Raw genomic sequence first — 26,383 nt, 5'->3', positions numbered from 1 at the left:
TTCAACCTGACCTCTCCTCCTCCTCCTTCTTTTTTTTTTTTAAACATGATTGTGTATTTTTTTTAAGTTGTAGATGGACATAATACCTTTATTTATTTTTTATTTGGTGCTGAGAATTGAACCCAGAGCCTCACACATGCCAGGCAAGCACTCTACCACTGAGCCCCCAACCCCAGCCCCTCTCCCTCTTTCTTGATGGCTCTAGGATTTACTGCTCCCCTTGGTTTAGTCCCCAGCCATCTCAGAGAACCTGTGCACCCCTCTTCCCTGGGAAGGCCACCTTAGCCCTTCAGGACACAGACTCTGCCCTCCCAGGTGGGAAGTCCTCCTTTAGAGCTGGCCTGGAGCCCTTTGGTCCTCCTTAGGGTTCTTAGAGCAGTACCTCTTGAACTGGGAAGTGCATGCCGATGACCTGGACCCTCCCTTCAAAGGCAGACTTTGGCTCATCAGGTTTGGGATGGGATCTGAGTTCTCATTCCTAAGAAGCCACCAGGTGACTATGTCACTGCCGGTCCATGGCCCGCATTCTGAGTAAGAAGACTGTGAGAGAGACTGTGATCACCTTCCTAGAGTCCTGGATTTCTTTTCCTGCTCTGGATCCTTTGTCACAGAGGCCATTAGGGGCCTCTGAACTTTGACCCTGACTCTTCTTGCTCCCATGTGGACCTCCCGATCCTCAAACCCTGAAGAGGAACATGGTGCCAGAGACTACTGCTGGGTTTTTTTTTTTGTTTTGTTTTTTGTTTTTTAATTTGAAATAAACCTTTAAGCAGTTTTCCGAGTCAGGTCAGCCCTGTTAGGTATCACGGCTGTGTAACAATAAGTCTCCAACCATAAGGTCCCACGACGGGAATGCTGAATGGGGTGGGAGGTGGCATCGCCCTGCGGTCCTCCAGCTTTGGCTCTGCCCGCCACTCCTGGCAGATGCGATCCCAGCAGCTTCTCCCGAAGGTTCCACTCTGCAAGGTTGGGGTTTGGATGCTGGGAAATGTTCTGACATGCCCACTGGGCACATCTTAAACCGAGTGTGTACCGCCCGGCCAAAGGATGAAAGCATCTTCTGGTGGCCTCAGGGGTGTGTGTGTGTGTGTGTGTGTGTGTGTGTGTGTGTGCATGCACACGTGTGCACTGCCTCCGATGATCCAGTTCTGGAAAGCTTTCATCACGCAGAACAGCTCTGGGCCCCTCTGTGCAGGCCTGGTATCTGGATGCTGAGCCTATGTGGGCCCCACAGATGTGAATGGCCCCACTGTCCCGGGCTGCTGCTGCTGCTGCTGCTGCCCCTTGCGTCTCCGAGAGCCGGAGCCCGTCTCCTTGCCCTCCTTCCTGGCCAGGTTCCTGTTGGTATTCTCTCGATGGCCCTGGCTCTGCTTCCTCCTCTTCTGCCCTGCAACAAACCCCATGGCAGGAAAAATCAACAGAGGATGTGCTCCAGAGTCCCAGGAGGGGAGTGACGAAAAGGCTGGGACGGGAAGCCCAGCGACTCCTCTACCAGCAGACACTTCAGAGAACCCGCAGCATAAGGGCAGGTCCCCCACCCTCAGTACATGCTAGTGCCCTCCTCAGACCCGGGATCCCAGTAGGCCTGGCTTCTCCAGGTGTTGGGTGCAATCTCCGCACAGGCAAGACAGTCCCCACCCCTGCCCCTCACTGGGTACCTCTGGGGCCAGGCAAGGAGCAGCAGCCACCTGATGACCACGTAGGCTATGTGACCTTGTTTGAATCACGGTATGTCTCTGGGGCTTAGCCCTCTGGCTATCTGACCCCTGAAGGCCCTTCTAACATGAACACCCAGAAGAAAAGGGGGACTGCAGGAACAGTGACCACAGAAGCTCCCCGCTCCTGCCACGGCATCCTGGGGCACTGCCTTCCGCCAGGACAGGGCCCCCAGTCTGGACGGCATAGGGCCTCGAGTTGAGCATTCTCCATCTGGCCTTGCCCTGGGCACCGGCAGGACACAGAGGTGACTGACCCCGGGGAGGCAGAGGTTGCCGCTCACCCTCAGGACACGGCGTCCTCCGCACTGTGCACCTCCGGGTCTCCTTGGTGTCAGCGCAGGCGGCGTGGTCCCCCCCAGGGGCATGAAGCACCCTGCGCGTCCGCTCCTCAGAGCCCTTCCGGAAACCACAGAGCTTCTTTTTTTTGGAGCAGGGCCCCCAAGGGGACCACTCGCTCATTTCACATTGTGCTGGTAGGAAGAGAGGGAAAAGGAGGAGAAGGAAATATGGGAGGCTCCTCCCCTGGACCAGAACAGGGCAACCTCATCCACCTGTCCCTGGCCTGGGCCTCAGGCCAGAGCATCTTTAGTCCAGAGGGCAGAAGGGCCTAGGGAAGCCCCAGCAGGTGAGTGTGGCGGGATAAGCTTTCTCTGCACAGCGCTCCCAGGACACATACATGATCCCTGGCCGGACCCCGCCCTGCCGTTCACTCCACCTGGGGTGCGGGAGGCTGTGAGGCGCCCTCCGCGGCTTACCAGGACTGCTGCACTCCGTAGTGCCGTTGACAGCGATGGAGCCCTCTGGACAGGCCGGATAGCAGCGGCCCTTGTGCAAGTACAAGCCCTCCTGACACCTGGTGCAGAAGTTGTGGCTGAAGCAGGCCTCGCAGTGCTCGATCTTGCATTCTGTGGACAGCACCAGAGTCGGGGTCTCTGGCCCAGCTGGAAACAGACCCTTCCCCTCATCCCAAGCTCCAAAGCCCACCCATCCACACTCACCCACATGGAGGCCAGAACCTCGGCCTACCACTGTGATCTCAGAGGAAGCTTGGGAGAGGAGCAGAAGCAGGAACGAGGGCAGATCGGGGCGGGGGGGGGGGGGAGTCTGAAGTGACCACTCTTGAGGGCTGGTTGGGACTCTCCCCTCCATCAGCCAACCCAAAGCCAAACCCAGATTCAAGCCCTGGAACCTAAGGTAAGGCCCACAAGAGCTGGTTTTAGAGAAGAAGTTGGGGGACCCTCTGTGCCTGGTGGGGATTGTGGGAGGAGTGTTTCCCAGAGGGCCCTCTACCCAGGGTGGAACTGAGGAGTGGGATGACCCCTGGAGACCGCTGTCGGGGCTCCCTCCTCCACCACTGGGCATCCACAGTATCCCAACCTTGTTCTCCTGCCCTGGGCAGAAGGAATCTTTTCGGAGAAGCAGGAGCAATCCCAGAGCAAATTCCTTTCCCTGTGCAAGGCCAAGTTCCAGGAACCACCTTGGTTGGACTCCTGGGTCCCTCCCTGCCACCCTCTTGCCAGCTCTCTCCTTGGTAGGGAGGATGGCTCTTCAGGGCTTGGCTGGGAACAGGCAGCCCTTTCACAATCTCTCCCCTCCCAGTCTCTGGAGCCCGAGGCCCAGGCCTCCAGTTTCCCAGGAGCCAGCCCAGCCAGGAGCCCCTCTCCCGACCCCGAGGATCAAGAGCACTGCTCCCGGGGTCCTACCTCTATCCTGCCAAGCTCCCTACTGCACCTCTGTGCCTCAGAGCCCCCATGGCTTTATCTCAGCCTCACTCCCTCCTCTCCCTTCTTCCTTCCCCTCCCGATGCTCTGAGGCCTGGGTTTGGTTGCCAATAAAATAGAAACCAAAATAACAATAGCAGCTACCATTATTGAGTGCTAGACCCCAAGAGCCTTATCAGAGCATCTCCCAACCCCAGGGGGGGGGAAAGCTAGTACTCCCATTTTAAAGATGAGGGAGGCTGAGATATGCCCAAGGTCACACAATGCCTAAACAGCAGAGCTGAGATCAGAACCCAGTTGGCGGAGCTCAGGCCAGACATTTCCCCTCCAAGTCTCTAAGTTATCTGCTATAAAAAGGGTACCATCCCTTGGCCCTGCTTCCCTGAAAAGGTCAAAGGATCAACTGACATGAGGTGGGAAAATGTGAAGAGATGGGAGGGACGTGGCCACTGTTCACCCGGTGTGCTCACTGAGTATCCCCAGCATGTTGCAGCTGCAGTTACAGAGATGGAATGGAGCCCAGGCCTCGGAGCAGGGAGAGCCGTGGCTGGTATGGAAAAGCAGGGTTGGAAGACCAGAGCGAAAAGAGAGTGAAAGGGTGGGGCGGCACACTTAGATTTCTTGGTGGCCAGTGTGGTGCAAACGGTGGTTTTCAAGCACAAGTGGGAAGCCATAGGACGGGTGTCTTGGAAGCGTCTTTCTGGCTGTGGTGCAGAGGGAAGGCTGGGGGGACCATACAGCCTGGAGCACAGATGATCAGGGAGTGCAGGGGTTCATGGGAGAGACCCCGGACCAGGCTGGGAGCCAGGCGGAGAGCGTGGCAATGAGGAAGGAAGGGAGCAGCCAGCATCTGGTTACTGGGTGGATGGGGGCAGCACAGGCGGGAGGCTGGCTGCCAGGTCTGTGGCTCGGGAGATGTGCCGGGACCCTGAACTGACCTGAGAGCACAGGCAGGTGCAGGATGGGGCCTGGGTCTGGACAAGGAGTTGGGAGTGCAGGTGGGATAGCTGGGGCCATGTCTGGCTGGCAGCCGGACACCTGAATCGAGAGCCTCGTCTGCTCTCACCAGCGTCCCCTCCACTCCTCTCACCAACCACCAACAGCTCAAAGCACCCTTCCCGGGCGCCCAGGGTCGGTGGCACCCCAGCTCCAGCGCCGACACTCACTGATGCACTTGTTCATCTCAGGGTTGCGGGCGTCAAAGTATCCGGGCGGGCAGGACGGCAAGCAGACGCCCACCTGGCGAATGTCGTTCCTCTCCAGCAGGATGAAGAGCTTGGGCGAGCACTTGAGGCAGCCGTTGACCTCGGAGCAGAGCTCACAGCCTTTGGCACAGGCCTGACTCCCCTCGGCGCTGACTGCAAGGACAGGGCGGGCGGGCATGAGGAGATGCTGAAGGAGAGAGCCCAAGCCTCGTCCTTCCAGACTCCCACCAGGACAGGGGGAGAGTAGATGGGGTGTCATTCTGTAGCAGGAATGTGCTCAGGAAACAGCCAGGCAGGCAGCCCTCTGAGAGGCTGTTTTATGAACACCTCCAGAATCCTCTCACCAGGGAAAGAGCGTGGACGCCTGGAGTTAGGGCTCCCAGGACCTGACGTGCCCCCCCGAGCTCCAGACACAAGTTCACCCCACCAGGCTCGCTGTACCACCACCAGAGAAGCAGCTGAAGCAGCCCCCTTCCCGGAACCTGCCCTGACTCTCCCCAAAGAGGAAAAGTCCAGCCTCAAGTTCAGAAGGACAGTTTTTACTCCCCTGACTGAGTTTTAAGGACAAGACAGGTAATGGATCAAGCTATCAGAGAAAAGGACCACCTACCTAGAGACAGAAAGACGACCAAAATAACCTATGTCTACAACAGTGGTCTCAACCAGGGACGATCTGGCTTCCCAGGGGACCGTTGGTAATGTCTATGGACATCTTTGATCCTCACAACTGCAGAGGTGGGTTGCCCTGGCATCAAGTGGATAGAGACCAGGGATGCTGCTAAGCACCCTCTAAGGCATGGTGTGGCCCTCTTCAGCAAATAATTATTATTTGAGAGGGGACACCAGGGATGGAACTCAGGGGCACTCAATCACTGAGCCACATCCCCAGCCCTATTTTGTGTTTTATTTAGAGACAGGGTCTCACTGAGTTGCTTAGCGCCTCGCTGTTGCTGAGGCTGGCTTTGAACTCGAGATCCCCCTGCCTCAGTCTCCCGAGCCTCTTGGCAGCAAATAGTTATTTGATTCAAAATGTGGGGGGGGGGGGTGCTGAGATTGAAAAATCCTGTCTTAGAACCATCCTGAGAGGCAGAGTGACCTCCAGGTGCAGCTCTGAGTCTCCAAGCTTTGATCTTGTTCCTTGGGCCAACCAACACTCACTAAGCCCCTTCCATGCACCACGCACAGGGTGAGCCTTGGGGACAGGGAGGCAGGTGAGCTAGGCCACTTGGCAGGGGACTTGGCCTTTCAGCAGAGCAGACACCCACAGACAGGCAAATGCTGACAGCCACAAAGCCAAGCAACAGTGGACTCGAAAAGAAAGGGGAAGGATTCACAGAGAAGTGTAGAGAGCTTTCCTTCTGGAAAATGGAGATAAGGTACTAGAAGGAGCAGGACCACAGAGGTAAAATATTACAGAGGGGAACTGCAGATAATTGGGGGTGGAAGTGAGGGGAGGAGGTAGTGAAAAATAAGATATCCTATCTACATATCACAAACTTGAACTTGATCCTGCCACGTGGCATTTTCCAAAGAGTATTCCTTGGAAGGAGATTCCCTTAAATACCAATAGGAAGACTTGGAGAAAAGGCTACTGTAACAGGTAAGACCAGGACCCCGTGGGTCAAACAAATGCAAACAGGATTTGTAACAGCGAGACTTTTTGCAAACTCTATGACACTCTCATGCAGAGCATATAAGAGAGGGACAGAGGAAGCTGCGTTTCCCCAACATTTTGGACACAAACCACTTATTTTGAAGAGTCTTTCTTGGGACTTCTTCAGAGCTGCTTGGACAACAGGGAGCCATGGGAAAATGAATCAGGAGTGAAATCCAATTTGCATTGGACATACTGGTCCAGTTTACATATTGTGAAGATTCAACTGGGAACCAGGGTAGAGACAGGAGACCAAAGGAATATTTGGGTGGAGCTGACTCCATTCATCCAGATGAGAAAGTAAGAAAGCCTTAAAACAAAACTGTGGGTAGTGCAGACAGAAGAGACATGCTTAGCAGAGAGGAGTGGCCAGGAGCCTGGGTGATTCTGGCCTAGGGTGCAGGTGAACTGTGGGGTCAATCACTAAAAGAGGCCCAAGGGAAGAGAATCGAGTGGAGAAGGAAGGAGAGTAGTTATAAGCCACTTAGGAGAAGTCAAGCAGCAAGAAGCTGTCGATACACCTGATGCCAGGGCTGGAAAAATCAGAATAGAGACAGCAGGAGGGAGCTCGGCAGCATGGACCCGGGGCTCAGGCTGCAGACCTAGCTGGACCTCAGGCCAAAGTCTCTGACTGTGAGCCCAGGCAAAATACTGGATCCTGTGCCTCCCTTCCCACCCCAGAGAAAGGGAGGTGAGGGTGTCCACCCTGGGGACTCCTGGGAGGAGTACAGGCCACAGGGACGACTCCTGATTTCAGAACAGGAGAGCAAGTAAGACGCAAGGAGGCAGGCAGAGGGGGAGGGGAGACGAAGGCCACCACAGGCGTCACTGGGCAGTCTCAGTCCTAAAGGCAGAGTGTCGCTAAGTGTGACACTGACCCCCTGACAAGGAGGGCTCTTCAGGGCTTGACAAGCACCACCTCATGAGGTGGGTGCTGTAATTATCTCCCATCCTCATTGTCACAGATGAGGAAAAGAAAAGGTTCAAGTTCTCCCGCCAGATTCCTCAGGCAGAATGAGTTCCAGGCAGAGGGAACCACGCATATAAAAGGCAGGTGTGGGGCAACATGAGGGAGCAGAGGAACTGCAAGTGTGGCTAGAGTGATTATTTTTGAAGTATGCAATTTATTTGTATAGAGTCAATGTTATTATTGTTTGTGGGGGGGGGCCACTGGGGATGGATCCCAGGGGTGCTCTACCACTGAGCTACATCCCCAGCCCTTTCTACTTTTTGAGACAGGGGCCTGTTAAGTTGCTGAAGCTGGCCTTGAACTTGTGATCCTCCTGTCTCAGCCTCCCGTGTCACTGGCATGACAGGCATGCGCCACCACATCTGGCAAGCCAATGTTACTATTTCATGAATAAGCTTAAAATTTACCATCCTTCTTGTTGGTTTAGAATTGTTTGGGATTATTTTTCTACTCCGGGCCTTTTTTCCAGCTCTATGACAAATTTATGTCCTTGAAGATTTGAGGTACCGCTTTCCCTTCCAAGGCGTTAAAACCCCCCTTACTTATTGTTTTTATTTAAATCCTTGTTGAAATGAATGTTCCCTCTGGGCTTCTGCCTAGAGATGTTGACCACTAGTGGTCCGCCTGGCCGTCCTCTGGAGGGACCTTACCAGACTCCTTGATCCCTTCCTGCCTCCTCCGTTGAGGACAGATTCTCCTCAGAGTCCCACTGCCCGCCACTCACTCGACCGGCAGCCATGCCCTGCGTGCATTTTTCTTCAGTATTATTATTATTATTTTCTTTCAGTGCTAGGGATGGCCCCGGCCGTGGTGCACTGGCAAGCGCTCTCCCCCAGCTCCACCCCAACTCTTCTTCAGTGCCATCAGGGCAGGGCAGGGAGAGCGTGGCCTCCTCAGCACAGGGAAGCAGGAGACTTCAGACAGGAGGCCGAGGGGCAAAGCAGGGGCCAGAGAGGAAGGGCCTCCAGCCCGAGCTGTCCTAGAAGCGAGGAGGAATAAGCAGGGCACTGGAAGGGCAGGCTGGGGCTTCGTGTCAGAAAGACCCCTCTGCAGCAGGGAGGACGGGTTGAAGGACGGCCAAGGGCCAGGGGGAGATGCCAGGTGAGGACCCAGGGAGAAGAGCTGGGGCTGAGCCAAGAGGGAGGAAAGGATCGAGGACCAGGGGACGGGTTGCGTGGGAAGACCAGGGACAGGGCACAGCACAGGCCAAGGTGACCTGGAGATGGGGGGCCCATGTCAGGGGACAGCTGTTGGGCCTTTGCTAAGACGGAGGCCCCAGGAAGAGGAGCAGGTTTTTTTGGGGGGTGACATGGTGAGAACTTAGGCTCTAGGTGTGGCCAGGTGTGGCCGCTGTGGGGCACCCAGGGGAGTGAGCCAGCTGCACACAGGGGCCTGGAAATGGAGACGCCAAGTCCTTAACGTGAAAACAGTCACCAAAGGCATCTACAGAGCAGGAAGAGGAGCTCGACACTTAAGAGAAGGACAGAAGAAAGAAGGTCTCCCCAAGAGGCTGAGAAGGGGGCAGCAGACACTGAGAAGCATATTGCATCACAGACCCAGGGGAAGAGCACTTTCCATGGAAGGACGAGGTGTGGACGTGCCCAATGCTGCTGAGAAATCACCTGGGGAATCAGTGACAGGGTGCTGGCCACTCTGGTGGGGAGCTGAGTGCCTGGCAGAGGAGTAAAAGAATGGTGAGGAGGCAGAGAGGCCGTGTGCCGTCTCTTTCTAGAAGTGGCTGCGGACGAGGGGTGAGGACTGCCTTTGGTAAGAACCCCCTGGGAATGTGTGGGTGAGGAGGAGACCAGGGCTGAGCCCTGGTGACACCTGCAGTCCACAGAGAAGCAGAGGAAGAGGGGCTCCAGAAATCTGAGAAGCAACCCTTGGAAATGCAAGAGGAGATGCAGAAGGTGAGGATAAAAACCAAGCAGAAAGTGAAACGCAGTAGCGCACACCTGAAATCCCAGAGACTGAGAGGCTGAGGTAGGAGGATTGCAAGTTTGAGGCCAGCCTCAGCAACTTAGCAAGACCATCTCAAAATCAAAAAAATTTAAAAAGACTGGGGATGTGGCTCAGTAGTCAAGCAACCCTAGGTTCAATCCCTGGTACAAAAAAAAAGTTGAAAAGGAAGAGTTCTTCAGGCACAGGGCTGGAGAGAAGCCAAGGCCAGTGAGCCCTGGAGCAAACCTAGAGATGTGACCACTGGTGGCCATTGACTGGGTGATGTCAGGAAGGGCAGTTTCATGGAGGGGAATGTCGGCCAGACCACAGTGAGCTGAGGAACGAGCAGAGGGAAGGAGGTGGGAATAAAGCAAGGAGAGAGATGAAAATCAGAGAGCATAGAAAGAGCCAGCGTAGGACCTGGGCTAGTGGCTCATGCTATAATCTCAGCAGCTCAGGAGGCTGAGGCAGGAGGACTGTGAGTTCAGGACCAGCCTCAGCGAGACCCTGTCTCTAAATACAATATAAAAAAGGGACTGAGGATGTGGCTCAGTGGTTAAGCACCCCAGAGTTCATCCTGGTAATAATAATAATAATAATAATAATAATAATAATAATAATAGAGAGAGACAACATGGAGAGAAGAAATGGTGGTGGAATGTGATTCCAAGACTCAAAGGCAGAGTAAATTGATGGAATGAAGACCTGAGGATACAGGAGGGTCGAGATACAGAGGTCAGGCTGGGTGCGGTGCCCCCAGCTATTTAGGAGGCTGAGGCAGGCGGATCACAGTTTGAGGCCAGTCTCAGCAACTTAGTGGGACTCTGTGTCACACTTAAAAAAAGGGCTGGGGTGTAGGGTAGTGGTACAGTGCTTGCCTAGCATGTGTGGAGCCCTGGGTCCTCAGTACCATAGGGGAGAAAAAACAACAACAAAAAGATCAGGTGATGAGAGACTGAAGTCAAGGACAAGGGACAAAGAACTAAGGAATCCGAATTCCATGGGAGTTTGAGGCTCAGAAAGGGGAGGGGGCTCAGCGATGGGCAGGGAGGGAAAGGGATACTTATAAGGGGAATAAAAGCCAAAAGGTGTTCTCAGCTTGACGGGCAAACGTGTGGGCAGGGAGGGGACAGAGCCAGAGAGGAGGGCTCGGTGGGTTCAACAATGAGAACAAGACTTCCAATGCAGGGTCCCGGAAGACGTGTTTGAGGGATGCCTTCAATTCCAGGGGACTTGTTCCCCAGGCACTTGCTGCAACCTGACAGGTGCCAGGACTGCTGGGGGCCGGGACATGGTGATAGAGAGAGGAAGGCCCCCCAGGGCCTGGGAAGCAGGGCTGGCTCTGCAGGGCAGCCAGGGGTGACGGAGCCCTGGTGGGGGAGGCCCCTGGGCTGCACCAGGAAAAGCGTGCGCCCCACGGGAGGAACAGCCTGGGCACAGGCTCAGAGGCACTGACGTCCGTGGGTGGGAAACAGGGCTTTTTACTATTGGTGAGGAAAGGGACCATGGCAGGGTTGGACTGGCCTCTGTCAACCTTGTGCAAGACACTTCCCAGTTGCTGGTACTGAGTCCCATCCTGTCTCAGCCTGCCCCTCCCTGAAGAATGGATTCTGTCCCACTGTCCCTCCTCCCCCAAAGTCTTTGCTTCTTCTAACTCCCAATGGCCTCCTCCCCAGGCATCTGCTTTAGACCAGAAATCTCATGGTGCCCCAGCCCTGCCTAAGATCCGTCAATGGTTCCTTATTACTGACAGAAAGAAGACCCAGCTCCTGGAGGGGTCTAAAACATTATCATGAGCTTACCCCCCCGCCCCAATCTCTCAATGCTTCCCTAAACAATATCTATTTCTGTTCTCTGGGCATGTCACCTTATTTCATACCTCGGTGCCTTTGCTCAAGATGGCCCTTCTGTCTGGAACACTGCCTCCTCCTGAGCCTGACAAACTCCTACAAGCCTCAGAATTAAAGTCACCTTCTCTAGGAAGTCCTCCTAGATCTCACCTCCCACAAGTTTGGTTGGAGTACTCCTGTGTTCCCACGTCCCCGGTATTTGATCACTTCATGTTGTTCTTATCTGGTAATAAGTCTGGTTCTCCCACTAGAAAGAGCTTTGGAGGGCGCAGCCTCTTATTTTGGAACGGAGGCCCAGTCAAGCAGTGAGACTCCTAAGGAGCAGGACCCCACGGGTGGAGGGTGGGGGAGGCACGGTGTGTGCATAGGTCTCAGAGGCAACCCCTGAAACCTGGGGAGTGGGATTGGACAGAAATGCAGGGGTCATGGGGATGGAGAGAACTGGCCATGACTCAGAGGAGCATTGGCCTTGGTTGTAGAGTGGACCCAGCCTTGGAAGAGGTAGACTGAGCAGGCAGGGAGCCTTCTCAGGGATGCATCTGTTCCTGGCACCCAGGACCAGCTACTGCATGGACAACAGGCCCTGGGGATGTCCCCCTGGGAATACCGAGGTTTTTTTATTTTATCTCATGCTGAGGATTGAACCCAGGGCCTAGGCAAATGCTAGGCAAATACTCTGCACTGAGCCACACCCAAGCCCTCGGGATTCTTTAACTAACCATGAACTTAGCTTAGACTTTTTCTCACCTGTGCCAAGACTGCCTCATAGCTTAGCTTGTTTGCCTGCCTGTAGCCCGTCTCCAGCCTTTACCAATGCTGGCCCATGTGCCCCCCAGACTAAGACCTCTCGGTGGCTCCTCCTCACCCACAGCTCAAGTCAGGGCAAATCCAAACTCCTCCACCTGATGAGTACAAAGAGCTTCAAATCATCTGACCTCTGCCCAGGTCCACAGCATCATCTCCCTAGGACCCTCAGCTCATGTCCCTCTAGCCTAAGGGGTGCTGGGCTTCCTGCTTCACCAATGGAACACTTCTTCTCAACAGCAAAGATCCCCAGCATGAAAACCAGATGCGAGCTGGGAGTGGTATTGCAGACCTGCAATCCCAGTGACTCAGGAGGCTGAGGCAGGAGGATCCCAAATTCAAGGCCAGCCTGGCAACTTAGTGAGGCATTAAGAAACTTAGTGAGACCCTGTCTCAAAATAAAAGCAAAAAGGGTTGGGGATGTGGCTCCATGGTTAAGTGCCCCTGGGTTTAATCCTCAGTGCCAAAAAAGAAAAATAAAAAAGCAGATATGAGCAGCTGCCCAGGTGAAACCCTGAGGGCCCCCAGAACCCCATTTTAAAATCATTTCCCTGCTACTCCCCGCTGCTCTCCCTTCTGGAACAAAGCTCTGGGCCTCCCCCAGTTCTCCTGGGGTCTCTCTGCCCTGGGGCTGCCTCCTGTCGCAGTAGTCAGGAGGCTGGATTGCTGGTCACCTCCCCATCACCGTGAGCCCCTCAGGAGTCCTCTCTGTGATCTGGGGTCAGCTCTGCCGGTTCTCAGTGACGCTTGCTGGATGACCCCATGAATGCACAGGGAAGGGGCCCTGAGCTTGGTCAGTGTGGGAGGGGATGCGAGCTGGGGTGGCGGCAGGGCAGTGAGATGGGGCAGAAAGGTACCATCTGGGCTTCAGGGGCTCAGGGAGGAACGGGGCCAGGACTGGCAGAGGGGCCCTGAGATCAGATCGGGTGGCTCAGGAAGGGATACTGGGTGAGAGAGATGGGAGTGAGAGAGGGCTCAGGAAGGGGACTCGGAGGGGGTGAGGGTCGGTGGCGAGGGTCCTGAGGAGCAAGGAAGAGCAGCCCTTGCCAGGGGGCTTCATAAGCCACCGTCAAAGAGAAGTTCTGGCTCAACTTCCCTGCGCCTCGGAGCAGGGGACCCTCCCTCGGGCTCCGGTCAGGCATTTCTGGGTCCAGAGATGGCTGTTACGGTTTGGATTGAGATGGCCCCTAAAAGCGCCCGTGTTCCCGCAGGAATCTCCAGGTGACTGGAGGAGGTGGGCGTGGCTGGAGGAGGAGGGTCCCGGGGGCGTGGCCTGGGCGGGCGCTTCTTCCCTCCCGCCCCTTCCCCTCTCTGGGCTCCTGGCTGTCACCTGAGCCGCTCTCCTCCACCTCGAGGCTCTACCTCCCCACAGGACCAGAGCGCAGGACTCAGCCCACCATGGACTGAGCCTCTAAAACATGAGCCGAATGAAAAACTTTCCTTCCTCCAAGTTGTTCTTGTCGGGCATTTTGTCACAGTGACACAAAGCTGACTAGCTGGTGTAAGGCTCAGGATCAGAGCTCTATTGGGTGGCTGCGGGGAGCCTGCTGTCATATGGTCAAGGGACATCAGACCCACCCAATGGCCCTAAGACCCATATACACACAGCAAGCCCACTTCTGTGCTCCTCAAAACAACCTGGTGCCCTTCTGTATGGTGGAGAGCAGCCCACACAGGTGCCTGGTCTCCCACCTCCCGCCACTCCCCGGAAAGCCCAGGGTAAAATGGTCCACACGCTATTTATTTAACCACCGCTGCATCCCCGACTCTGCATAGAGCTTGCTGTTTTACAAAGAGCTTAAAATGCATATCTAGGGCTCGGTGTAGCTACCGGTAGAGCACTTGCCTGGCATGGGGGAGGCCCTGGCCTCCCTCCCCAGCAGCACTAAAACAAAAATAAAAAACAAAATAGCTGCTATCTCACGTGAGCCTTACTATATTCCCGTAGGATTACATTTCAGCTTTACAACGGTGATCGTTATGACCCTTAAGTGACAAGCACTGCCTCACAATGCACACCCTGTATCTCCTCCAAGCCTCCCTTCATTCTGGACCCTCACTGCACCCAGTCTTTCCCCACACTTCCCCCACCCTTGACTCCCACTACCAAGGTTGTCTGTCACATCATTTGGTAACAAAAACCGGTTTACATGCTGCTGAGGCTGCCGAATGCCACTGTATCAAAAGTGGGCACATGGGAACTGCTGCAGTAGATTAGCCACGGCCAAAGCCCTTACTGATGCTCAGACCAGTAAGGTTTTTTTTTTGTTGTTGTTTGTTTGTTTTTGTGTTTTCGGTCCAACAGACTTGAACCCAGCCAGGTCTTTTGGCCCCTGGTTTAGGTGGGTGTGTGTGGCTCTGCGTGTGAACGTAAGCAGAATCGTTTGTGCATATTCCATGAGTATTGCTGCTCTCTCTCTCTCTCTCTCTCTCTCTCTCTCTCTCTCTCTCATTTCGGAAATAGAGGAGACTGATTATAAACCACTAAACCACATCTGGCCCGTGGAGTCCAAAATACTGGCCACAACAGAGGAGAGGGGAGGGAAATCAAGGCCCGCTGCTGATTGAACCTAACCGGCTCTAATTGTCTGTTAAGCCAGGGATTTTCAGCTTCACCAATTCTCTGAGCTTCCCTCCCTGGGCTGAGTCCTGGCCTCGGCCGCTCCCATCCTCCCGTGGGGACACAACAAGACTCTACTGCCTTTCAGCCTCCCCTGGCGGGCGGCATCCATCTGAAGGGAAAAGTGAAGCAAGAGGGAGTTGGGAGAGACTTCAGGAAGACTGGGCGTGACATCTCCTCGGTGTGTGTGGAAATAGATGAGGCCTTGGGAGTCCAGAAGCCACCAGCCCACTCCCTGGCATAGGTCACTGTCACATAATGCCACTCCCACGACATAACAGCCCCATCACAGGAGATGATAAGCAGAGGGGAGGGAGTGCCTGGTGGAGGGGAGGGGTCCCACACCTTAATCTTGACCTTTACTGAGCTCTGTCACCCTGAGAAGGGTTCCCACCATGACTGTGTGGGCTCAGGCCCATCCCTTCACCTTTCTTAGCATCATACAGAGAGAGATTTGCTTTTCCTTTTTAAACTGAGAACCTTTTGTTCCAATGACATCTCTTTCTTTCTTTCTTTCTTTTTTCTTTTTTATTTTTGCAGTGCCGGGGCTTGAGCTCAGGGCCTTGTGTACGCGAGGCAAGCTCTCTACCAACGGAGCTAGGTCCCCAGCCCCACAGTGACATCTGACATGGAGGCTCCCCACGAGAGCAGGGACAGTGGAGCTGTCCCCGTGCCAGGCTGCCAGGGCAGCGCCCGGCCTGCTGGCCTCCCGTCTCCCCCACAGCTCCCAGTCCCACTGGGCCTGCTTTAAAAGCCACAGGACGGCAGGGTCTCCTGACCTTCCCTCCTGCCCTGTTTGTGGGGCGGGGGAAGCCCTTTGTGGCCCACTACCGAGAGGTGCAGAGTCCCCCAGGGACCACGCCTCAGCCATGACAGAAAGCAAGGAGCCCCCGCCTGGGATCCGGTGAGGGGGGAACCCAGCATGCTGCCCGCCACCCGCGTCTCCATGGACACCACAGAGCTGGTGTCATGTCACAGGGCTAATTCACAAACGGATCCTCACAAGAGACGGGTTAATCCAGAAAGCAGCGTCTACACCAGGGAACACAGTCAGCGAGGGGGCAGGAGGGAGCAGGTGATCTCCACAAACCCACCCAACAACTGCGAGGCCGCGGACCTGGAACCGACCCAGGGGAGATCCCAAGAGCCCGGGACCCCCCTCCCACCGCCAAGGCTAGCGGAGGCCCGGCCCCAGGCCCAGCCCCCTGCCCGGTACTCACTCCGCCTCTGCCTCTTGCCCTTGATCCCCCGGCTGCCGACGACGGCCAGGTGCAGCCAGCTCAGAACCAGGGCCACCACACACAGCCCAAGCCGCATGCTCACTGGCCGGCTCCAGGCCCCCGCAGGAGGGGTGGTCGCTGGGGGGTGGACAGCGCAGGGCTCTTGCTAACGCTGGGTCAGCAGCAGGAGGCCCAGGTCCGGGCCAGAACCCAAATCCACCATAATCTCAGCGGGGGACAGAGAGGGTGTGGGAAGCCTCCATCAGCCCAAATGGAGGTCCTCAAAGCCACCTCAGAGTGTCACATGGGAGTCCTCTGTGTCACTTCAGCAGGAGTTACCCCCAAAAACAACCTGTGGGGAAGGAGAGAGAAGGGTTAAGTCTGTGGTACCCGGGAGCCCCGGGCTCCCCATGTGTTTCCCTACCCAGAAGATGGTGAGAACTCAGAACCTCTGGACACCACCAGTTACCCACCTGGCACCAGGGAGAAGAAATCTGCTCCTCTTCCTGTTCCTGCCGGATCCCCTAACCTGACACCAGAGCCGGCTACCTGAGTAGCTGGAATATGGTGAATGCTCAAACCAGATTTGTGGTTTAATGATGATTTTTCAATAATGGGAACCAGCTGGCCCCACCCTGACTACTGTTGGCCAGCTCTCACTGGAAGTCCTTCTTTAAGTCTACCCTACAGACCTCATGCTGCAGTAGCAGCTTGTTACTTGTCCTTCCATGAGTGGCTCCTCAGCCTTCTCTTCCCAGTGCTGAGTCACCCATGTGCCTTTCACCTGTCCTGGAGCTAGAGCAGTGGCCCCCGGCAAGCTGGCAGACTCTGGATGGCCCTCCCGGCTTGGCGGGAGAAAAGGAAGTAAGGCTTCCCCAGGCCACAGAAACTCTGACACAGCAGGCCCCGCGGGTCTGGCCTTTGTGAGGGGATAAAAGAGGCAGCAATGCCCGCCCTGGTCAGGGACACAGAGAATGGCGATAATCCCCCAGCCCCGAGAGAGCCAGGGCTCTGGACCCGCAGGCTGGGGTGATGGGGGCAGGGGAGCTGGGCCCTCCCTCGTGAGATGTGTCTGGGAAGTGGGACATCTGAGCCTCGAGCCTGACCTGGGAGTGGGGACCAAAGCCCTGCTCCCCACCTACAGGGTCTGCCGTTGGATGCCCTCTCACACAGAGGCCCGCCCACACGGCCTCTGCACACTTCTGCACACCTGCCCACGCTCACGCGGGGAACACCCGGCCCACAGCAGCGGAAGCCTTGTGGATGCCAGGGAAGCATCGCCTTCCTGTCCACTGCTTAGTCACCTTTGGAAAGTCACTTAGCTTCTCTGAACCTCGGTCTTTTCATCTGTAAGATGGGGATTCAGGACTTTCACAAGCTGGCTGAGGGTCACTGAGTTTGGCTTACTGATGAGGAACTTGAGGTCCTGGCATGGAGGTGTCCTCCTCCCCTGTCCTAATCCTTTCGCCTCTCGTCTCCTCGGTGCCCAGTTTACCCCTTCGCCTCTTGGAGAGGCCCCAGGAGAGCCCACCTGCACAGGAGATAAATCATTATCCCCCCAGGGAGTTCAGTACCTCCCTCCTCGGCCTCTCCCACTAGCTTTGAAGGCCAGACACACTCAAGTGGTTAAGCTGCCTGGAAGAAGTGTTTACACGAGGGCTGATGGATCCCACCTGCCGCTGTGGCCGGAGCCAGCGGAGATGCCCCCAGCTACCCCCAAATGCCAGCCCCTGCGTGACCTTCAAAGGCTTCCCACCTTCCCCGGCCCCAGCTACACACGTCCTTCACCCAGAGTGTGGATGCCCAGTCCAGCTTATCAAACTAGGGTCTTCGGTCCCCAGTACGCAGCCTCAGAGGCTGGGCACACAGTTTGATGGTCAAGGGCACAGAACGCTTTGAATGCTGGCTCTGCGGCTGGCTAGCTTGTTACCCTGTGTTCCTGGCTTAGCTGGTCTAAGCCTGTTTCCTGATCTGCAAGACAGTTGTTTCTGGACACCTTAAATGAGTTACTATGTGTCACTGCTTTGAGTGGGGCAGGCACACAGGGAGGTCTCGATATCAATATCAATCTCAATATCAACAAAAGCAATATCGACATTTTCTGTGTCATCTCGATACCAACCTTGATCATGAGCATTGACATGCAATTTACTCATTTGCATTGATCTCTCTGGACACCACCAGTTACCCACCTGGCACCAGAGGGACAGGATTTACCTCTAACAGCACTGGTCAGACGGGGCTGTGAGGACCCCTGGCAGATCCATCCTGCCAGTCCTTACATTTGACAAACACTGCATCAGACAAACTTGGTGTCACACCCTGGGTCTGTGAGACTTTGGCCTAACTGTGTGATCCATGTCCCTAGGGTCCTTGGGGTAGAAAAGGTTCCTTATGCCTCTCTGTGCTCTGTGCCTGCCCACACGGTGCCTGGGTCAGTGCTCAGAAGGCTGCCCCCTCCCTGAGCCCCGGTCCTCCAGGTTCGACCTGGCCACACTCACCTAGCCTCTGCCTGCAGTGATCTTCTGGCCCACTCCCACGGGAATCACCAGGGACCACCGTCTCAGCTGGGAGATGAAGAGGGGGATCCAGATGCAAATTCCATCTGAGCAAGAGGCACTGGCTTCCCTTACCTCTGGGATCAGAAGCGTTCCAAGCCCTTTTTTTTTTTTTTAGGAGAAAAATATAATATTTTCAACCCCACAAAGAAGCTAAGGACTCATCTATACCAGGGGATGGGAGTAACGCATGTGAGCAGAGCAGGATGTGGCATGGGCAAACCCAACTCAAGTGGGCACAGGCCATTCGGCTCCAGCTGGGGGCTGACGGGCAGAAAGGATGGCTCAACATCACCAGATCCTCAGGCATTTTGAAAGAGCAGTAGAACATTCAGGATCCTGGGTGAAATCTGATTTTCAATGTTGCACAGTCTTAGACTACAGATCCTCAGGTGCCAAGCTCCAGGGGGCCACAGGTCCCTGCCTGGAGGTTCCACATCCCTCTGACTCGATCCTGGCCCCCCACAGAAGCATCTAGGAAAGGAGGTCACCATGGGCTGGGGCGGGAGTGGAGCCAGAAGCAGACAACTTTCTTTTAAGTCGCCTATCATGGTTCTGCTGTCCGGTGTCCTGGGGGCCTTGGGCTATGGCACAGGCAGTCTCAGGGGCTCCTTTCTCTACCCAGAAAGAAAGGGAACTGCTGATGTTCAGGGTGCCCGGCATTGGTGGGGGCTCTGGGTGGGGAAGGGCATTCCTCTCTGCCAGGGTGGGGGTGAGGGTGCCTCCTGCCACCTGACATGCTCTAGGCCCTCATTTATTCTACCCTAAGGAAGAGGGAGGTAGTATTATATCCCATTTTGCAGAGGTTGGGGTCTCCGTGGCTACACAGAACGGGGTGCCTGCTGGGTGCTGCGAAGGTCGCTGAGGCCCCTTCCCTGCTTGGGGACTGGACCTGCAGCAGGTGAAAGGGCTGGGGGCCGAGGCCGAGCTGGCGGGAGACCGAGCGATGGATCCGGAAGGGAGGCCGCGCGCGCGTTGGGGAGGGGGACACGGTTGGGGGCGGAGCTGGGCGGAGACTCGGTCCTGACAGAGGGCTGGAATCACTTCACCTTCCTGCCTGCAACACTGTCAGGATAAATTGGTACTCCGACCGGGGCCGATCCGGACCCAAAAATGTAAACCATCCAGATAATTCCTCATTAGCCCTCCCAGGAGCGGCTGCGGGCTGGACAGCTCGGGCTGCGGAGCGGGCAGGCGGCGGGGGCCGAGTTGCTGGGCTGGGGGGCGGGACGAGTACGCGCTGCCCAACCTGCCGGGATTAGCTTGTCCGCCAGAGCCGAACCAGGTGCTGGGGCCGTTTTCCCGCCCCCAAAATCAAGGACACCGGAGAGAGGCTCTTGCAGCCCCCCCCCATCACCGCCCCGAGTGCCCACATTCATCCTCTCTCTCCACCATCCCCGAGAGGCCCCAACAGGTGCCCTAGGAGAGACGGGCCGAAGCCCCTCTGGTTGCCCCCAAGATCCAAGTTCAAGAGCCAATTTCACAGGAAACCCCGACCTCTAATACCGGCACCCAGAAGTCATCCCTGCTCGCCTCGGGGCCCCAGACGAACAGGGCCCCCAGCTCTGCCCCACCAAGCGGTACCGTCTGACCCTCAGCGCGGAGTCGCGCCACCTCCCTGCGCGCCCAGGGCCGCCGCGCACGTTGCCTGCCACGTTGGACCCCGGCCCGGGCTGTGGGAATGGGATAGGGGTCACCAGGAGCCTTGAGACAGGGGGACCCCGAGGCAGTGAGACCAAGGATCAAGAGCTGTGGGTCGGGGAGGGTGTGTGACAGGGCTGGTGGACCTAGAAGTTCAGGACTGTAAGCGAGGGGGGTTGCGGAGGACCCGAGGAAGCGACCGGGACGGGGCTGCCCGCTTGCCCTGAGGGGTGACGGGGCGACAGGGTTCGTAGGAGCGAGTCCAGGAGGTGCCTTCTTCCGAGGGATGACCGAGAGAGCAATGAGGCTCCCCGTTCTCCGTGTCCCCCGCCCGATGGGTAAGCCCCGAATGGGGGCCCGCGGCACCCCAGGTCCCGGGGAAGGGGCGCTAGGAGAGAGGACGGAGCCGCGAAGCGGGGACTCACCTCGGCGCTGCCAGCCGCGGCGGGGGCAGGCCCGGGAGGGGCGAGGGCGCGGCCGGCTCAGCCGCCCGCCGCTGGACTGTCCGGGGCGCCCGGCTCGCCTGCGCTCCGCCCGCCCGTTCCCAAGTTGCTCAATCTGCGGGCGGCTCACGCCCTCCGGGGCCAGCGCCCCACCCGGCGCATCACTCCTGGGGCGGCTCTGTGGCCCCGGCTCTCCGCGGCTCACGGCTCGAAAGCCCGACTGCGGCTCGCCGCGCCGGGCTCTCCGCCCCGCGCTCGTGTCTCGGTCGCGCCTCCGCTCGGCCGGAGCTCCCAGCCGGGAGAGGGGCCAGTCCTCCGCTCGCACGAGGGAGGGAATCCCCCCCTTCGCGGTCCCACCCCCGAGCCGGCCCCCCTTCCTGGGATCCGCAAGAAAAAATGGACTGGAGCGCCGGGCCGGGAGCCGCAGCCCCCTCCCGCACGCCCGTGCACCAAGCTGGCGCGCTGCGCCCTGAGCGCAGGGCTGGCACGGGAACAAATTCTCTGAACCCCGGCGCAGACCCTCTGCCCCGGTCTCCTCCCTCCCGGGCCGCACCAGTGTCTACACCAGGGGGATCCCAACAGCCTGGGCACCCGCAGCAGTTCAGAGCATCTGGGGGTCTGAAGAGCGCCCGGGTCCCTAGCCAAACCCCAGTTTCCCCATCAAGAACCAGGAAAGTGACAAGGAATAGACTCAACAGAGCTTTGTGTTCATGGCCACACCCTCCTCCCCTTCAGGATCAAATAATCTTCAAAGAATCTTTCTAGTTCAAAAGAAATACCAAGATTCTGGGCACCCACAAGGACGCCTCCACACTCCCACACTCCTCGCTGGTACCGGAGAGTGACAGAAGTTACAGAACACAACCTACATTCAAATCCCCCACTCGGTCACTTACCAGCTGTGTGGCCATGCCTAAGGTACTTAACCTCTCTGAGCCTCAAGGTTCTCATCTGTTTTACAGGTTCAGTGAAATGAAGTGTGCAATGCCTGGTGGATGGCAGGAACTCTATAAATGTTTGTGGGATGAGCATTGAAGGGCTGCAGACACCTGCAGTGACCCAGATGATGTTGAAGTTGAGCCTGAAGAGGGAGGGAGGGACACTCACTTCTTGGGGTGGCAAACAGCTGTTCTCCAGCCTCACTTCAGATTGGGGAAAGGAAAATGAGCTAACACTGTCGTTAGTGGAGACAAGCTGGAGCAGAAAAGATGTACTGATTGTGCGTGGGGTGGGGGTGAGTAATCAAGACAGGCTGTGGAATCTCCTTCCTTGGAGAGGAGGGGGGAGGTCTGACTGCTGAGCCAAGAGCACAGGGTCCTTTTCCACGGCAGGGGAATGGGTGGAATGGCCAGGGAGCAGGGAGCAGGATGGTAGGTTGCTAAAGAAAGTGGAGCCCTGGGATCCCAGATGCCCAGTGTCTGGACTCCCGGAGCCAGAGTGTTGCCAAGTTTGCAGGAGGGGAATGGCCATTTCCGAGTTGGTCCAGGGCCCCTCCAGGCCCCTCCCTCTCCCTCTGCCCCGAGCCTCCCTGGTGTCTAACCAGCTCTTGGCTCTGCTCTGTGCCTAATCAAACAGCCCCAAATGCCGAAAACTCAATGTTTATTTTATTTTATTTTTTTACACACTTGCATAACTCCCTGACAAGCCACGCCAGGCGCTGGGCTTTTGTTTGGTTTTATTTTGTTGCATTTAAGGGAAGAGAGAGAGAGAGAGAGAGAGAGAGAGAGAGAGAGAGAAGAAATAACACAAACCACTCAGCCCTAGAAGCTGTCTTAGGCCAGGCAGTGGGCTCGGGTTTCCTGCCTGAGAAGTCTGTGGGAGTTGGGGGCCTCGCTACTGGGCTCAGGAATGAGTGAGAAAGCGTAGAAAGCCACCTGGGTCAGAGAAGATAGGGAATTAGAACCATGTGACCATAATGGGTGGATAACAAAGAGCATTTCTTGTGCATCTAATATATGCCACTGTGCTTGGCATAGATGGTTACTTGTTTCGCAACCATTTTCTTTTCTTTCTTCCTTTCTCTCTTTCTTTTTCTTCATTATTGGGGATGAAACGCAGGGACCCTCTTCCCATCAGACTACATTCCCAGCCCTTTTCTTATATTTATTTATTTTTATTTTGAGACAAGGTCTCCCTAAGTTGCCTAGGCTGACTTGCAATCCCCCTGCCTCAGCCTTCCGAGTAAGCTGAGATTTCAGATGTGCGCCATCGTGCCCAGCACGCCCCCCTTTTTCTCTTCGTACATGTGAATGTTGAACCTCCAAGAGGTCAAGAGACTATAAAGTAGCCAGCCAGTTCAGGTGATGCCAAAAGCCTCGTCATTTTCCCCAACAACGTTGTGTTGCCCAAACTTTGCAGATTGGGTCGATTCTGCCTAGAAATATTTGTCCCTGACCCTTCTCAAAACAGCTCTATGGAGTCTTCTCGTGAGTCGACCGACAGACCTGTGTGGTAGACCTGTGCATCACTCCTCGTGGGCTGGTGCTGGTCTCTTCCCCTACCCGGTGAGTTCCTTCATGATCCCAGCATCGTGGACACACTGAAGCAACGCTTGGGGAACTGAACCCCAGACAGCCGGGATCATCCCTCTGTAGTCCGTCGATGGTGTCCTAAGTCACTGTCACCACAACAAGCCTAGATCATCACTCTCATTAGAAGATAAAAAGTGAGCAGACTCGGGCCACAGTAGCAGCTCCTGGACATGAGCAAATTTCCAAATACTTTGTGTTATTCTTTACCAGGCAAGAACTATTTACCATCTTCATTTTCACCATCTTGTGATACTTTCCACTATAAGCAATAAAAGAACAACTCAAAAGAGTGATATAGTATTTATATTATTTATTTATGTATTATTTATGCATCAAGAAGGACTTATGTAGGAATGATCCAGTAGCTCAACTGCTCCCTCGAGAGAATCAAGTTCTGGGCAGGGGGTGTAGCTCCACGGTAGAGCACTTGTTTAGTGTGAGTCTCTGGGTTCAATTCCCAGCATTACAAAAAAAAAAAAAAAATCATGTTCTTTTCCTCTATTCTCATTCAGTCTTCCTCAGCATGTTGGCTACTGCCCTTATGAACACGGTGTGGAGGCAGCAGCTGGAGGCACCACATCTTCATCCACCAATTCCATCAACAAGTCTTTCTCCCCACCCATATATATACAAAACCTGTCTCTCTATATATTATACACACACACACACACACATAAACATACAAAAGATAGGGTCTTGCTGTGTTGCCCAAGTTGGTCTCCAACTGGACTCCAGTCAGGGGTCTTGCCATTTCAGCCTCCCCAGTAGCTGGGACTATAGGCCTGTGTGTTCTCTCTCTCTCTCATCAAGGATTGAACCTAAGGGTACTTAACAGCTGAGCCTATTCACAGCCCTGTTTATTTATTTATTTATTTATTTACTTTGAGACAGGCTCTTACTGAGCTGCTTAGGGCCTTGCTAAATTGCTAGTCTGGTCTCAGACTTGCAATCCTCCTGCCTCAGCCTCCCGAGTCACGGGGATCACAGGCAGCACCCAGCTAGCAATCAGTAGTTCTGCTTCGTGGGGCTTTAAGATGCCCAAAGTAGGGAGGAGGGCGGCAGATGAAGTCCTTCCGGAAGGACCTTCTGTACCAGGCTAAAAAGCAGGCACTAAACTTTAAGGGCAACGGCAACCCTGAGGGTCTATGAGGCGGTGGGGGGCAGGCAGGATTGGAGCTGTGCTTGGGAAGGACTTCCTGGCAACGCCCACACTGGCTGAATTGGGAGAGAAGACCCAGAAGGAGGGAGCGAGGCGCTCCAGTGACAACTGATGGGTGGTGGTTCCATTTTCTCTTTGCTCCAGCCTCCCTTCCTGAGGGCCTGCCGTGGGCCCTGGAGGCCAGCACCACCGTACACCTGGCTCTAAGCTCGGGTTGGCTGATGCACACCAGGGCCACTGTCCTTTTGCCCAGCGCCCAGCGCAGTCGGAGACATCACTCGTCCTCCCCCTGGAGGGTGCAGCGCCAGCCTCCTGTCACCCCTCCCCCCCCTGCAGGCTCCTGCTCTTCTGCTGCCCTCTCCCCTCCCAGTGCCCTGCAGTGCCCTCTTCTTCACACAGGACTTGGGCCCCTGTCCTCTTTGTGGCAGCTTCGAACACCAACTTGGAGACCTGTTCTGCGTACCCCAGCCTCCAGGACCTCCGAGGCAGGACGATCATCTCGCCGCCTCCGCCTCCCACCCCCATGGCCACGCCCTCGTGGCCTCACCCAAACTGCTGGACCCCCGGACCCTCCCCAGAACCCCCTTCTGCTCCCAGGCCTGCCCCTTGCTCCTAGTTCAAAGTCTTGGCATTCCACTTGCCGGACAGTGATGCCGGCGCCCACCTGGCCTCAGCAGCTCACCTGCAGGCAAACCCTCTGCCACCATCTGCTGGGTGCTGAGCTCTGCTGGAGAAGCCCCAGCCACCCGGGAGGTGGCACCACTCACTGCACGTCCTCAGCCATGTGTGCCATGTGTCCTGTGGTATGTGGGGCTGATGGCCCCAGAGAAGCTCCTTGGGCCACCCAGACCCCACCCTCGTCTCCTAGTCCCAGTCTTCATCCTCAGGACTGATGAGGGTAGCTCTTCCAATTTCCTGTTTGAGCGGGGTGTAGTGCTCACCCATAATCCCAGCAACTGGGGAGGCTGAGGCAGGAGGATCACAAGTTCCAGGCCAGTCTGGGCCACTTCACAAGACCCTGTCACCAAACAAAAAAATAAATGAATAAGCTGGGGGTGTGGCTCAGTGGTAGAGCACTCCTGGGTTCAGTCCCCAGTACTAGAAGAGAGGAAAAAAGAAAAAGTAGAAACCCAACTTCCTGCCCTAAAATAGATAGATAGATAGATAGATAGACAGACAGACAGACAGGCTGATTGTTTGGTAATGCTGAGAACTGACCCCAGGATCCTTGCACATGGAAGACAGATGCTCTTGGACTGAACTACATCCCCATCCCTGAAACTACACTTCTGATCCCCATGCAGAACCTCTCTCCCCTCAGGTTCCCTCTTGGTAAACAGCAAGGATCCTGATGGAGCAGGAAACTGAGGGGGGTGCTGTTTCCTTCTTTCCCCTCTCTCACCCCCGCGTCCACTCTACTGGCAAACCCTGCCGATCCAGCTCCAGCACCTTCCTGAACCATCTCCCCTGGTTGCCCCACGGGGTCCAGCCCTCTTTGCTGCCTACCTGGATGGTTGTCAGCACCCCTTCGCCCCCTGCTCCCACTCCCCCTCAGCACAGCGCACACAGCAGCCGGCGCACACGTGCACACGGTGAAGACCATAAAGCGGACCTTCACTCGCTCCCTGCCCAGATGTCCGGTGATTTTCCATCGCACTTGGAGTCCAGTCCAAACACCATCCCTTATAAGGCCACGTCCCTCCGGCTTCATATACGGCCTCCCTCCCTCCCTCCCTCCCTCTTTCTCCCCCTCTGCTTCAGCTGACTGGGCTCTTCCAGTCCCTGGATGATTCCCAGTCTCTCTCAGGGCCTTTGCACAGGTCCCCTGGCCGCTGCCCTTCCCGTGGCTCTTGGCGCGGGCTGCGGCTTCCCTTCCGCCCATCTGGGCCGAGACCCGGGATGCTGAGGGATGTTCTCTGACCCCTCCATCTAAGTAGCGCCCCGTGACTTGGGGCCACGGCTTCCCTTCTGCCTGGTGGTGTGTCCTGTTGTGGACTCAGGCTCCTGGGGACCCTGTGGGTGAAGCCCTCTGCCCTCCCCCAGCCTGTCTGCTGCCATCCCTGGGAAGGTCACCGACAGCCTCCTCATCCGCAGACCTGGTGCCTCCCCCCAGTGCAGCTCCTGAACTCCCCCAGGGCCCGTTCCTCTCTTCTGGTCTCTGGCCACTCCTCCTCCCAGCCTTCAACGGTGGACAAACGCAAGGGGATCCTGGCTGAATGCCCTTCTCCACCCACAAATAGATTAAAATCAACAGCATGAATGGTGCCACCCTACTTTGGGGGCAACAGGGGGGTGAAAACTCCGGCTCCATTTGTGTACATGGAATCGAAGAGCATTCTGCTGTCATA

At 56.1% G+C, this 26,383-nt stretch overlaps 1 protein-coding gene across 3 annotated transcripts; it reads right to left on the bottom strand.

Moving 5' to 3' along the window:
- Positions 1-236: 236 nt before the first annotated feature.
- RSPO1 (R-spondin 1) lies at positions 237-20,666 on the bottom strand. 3 transcript variants are annotated; one of them, XM_081305236.1, is made up of 7 exons: positions 20,328-20,666; positions 18,205-18,362; positions 15,704-16,055; positions 4,606-4,797; positions 2,474-2,623; positions 2,000-2,188; positions 237-1,387 (listed from the first exon to the last, which is right to left on the bottom strand). In XM_081305236.1, exons 3-7 carry the CDS (start codon positions 15,798-15,800, stop codon positions 1,218-1,220), a joined length of 798 nt encoding a protein of 265 aa, XP_081161362.1. In that variant the 5' UTR covers positions 15,801-16,055; positions 18,205-18,362; positions 20,328-20,666; the 3' UTR covers positions 237-1,217. The 3 variants fall into 3 exon arrangements, with proteins under 3 accessions (XP_081161362.1, XP_081161363.1, XP_081161364.1); XM_081305237.1 differs by having other exon boundaries at positions 18,205-18,270; XM_081305238.1 differs by lacking the exon at positions 18,205-18,362.
- Positions 20,667-26,383: the final 5,717 nt, after the last annotated feature.

The sequence above is a fragment of the Spermophilus citellus genome (assembly GCF_964194105.1).
Source record: "Spermophilus citellus genome assembly, chromosome: 9".
NCBI classification, from domain to species: domain Eukaryota; kingdom Metazoa; phylum Chordata; class Mammalia; order Rodentia; family Sciuridae; genus Spermophilus; species Spermophilus citellus.
Note: the sequence above shows the minus strand (reverse complement) of the source record. Positions and strands in the feature narration are given on the sequence as shown.

Bases quoted from the DNA above. Each gene is read 5' to 3' on its own strand.
- RSPO1 (XM_081305236.1), bottom strand. From the start codon at position 15,800: ATGCGGCTTGGGCTGTGTGTGGTGGCCCTGGTTCTGAGCTGGCTGCAC. The intron at 4,798-15,703 runs GTGAGTACCGGG...CTGTCCTTGCAG, and splicing joins GGGCAAGAGGCAGAGGCGGA to TCAGCGCCGAGGGGAGTCAG. The intron at 2,624-4,605 runs GTGAGTGTCGGC...TGCTGTCCACAG, and splicing joins TGAGATGAACAAGTGCATCA to AATGCAAGATCGAGCACTGC.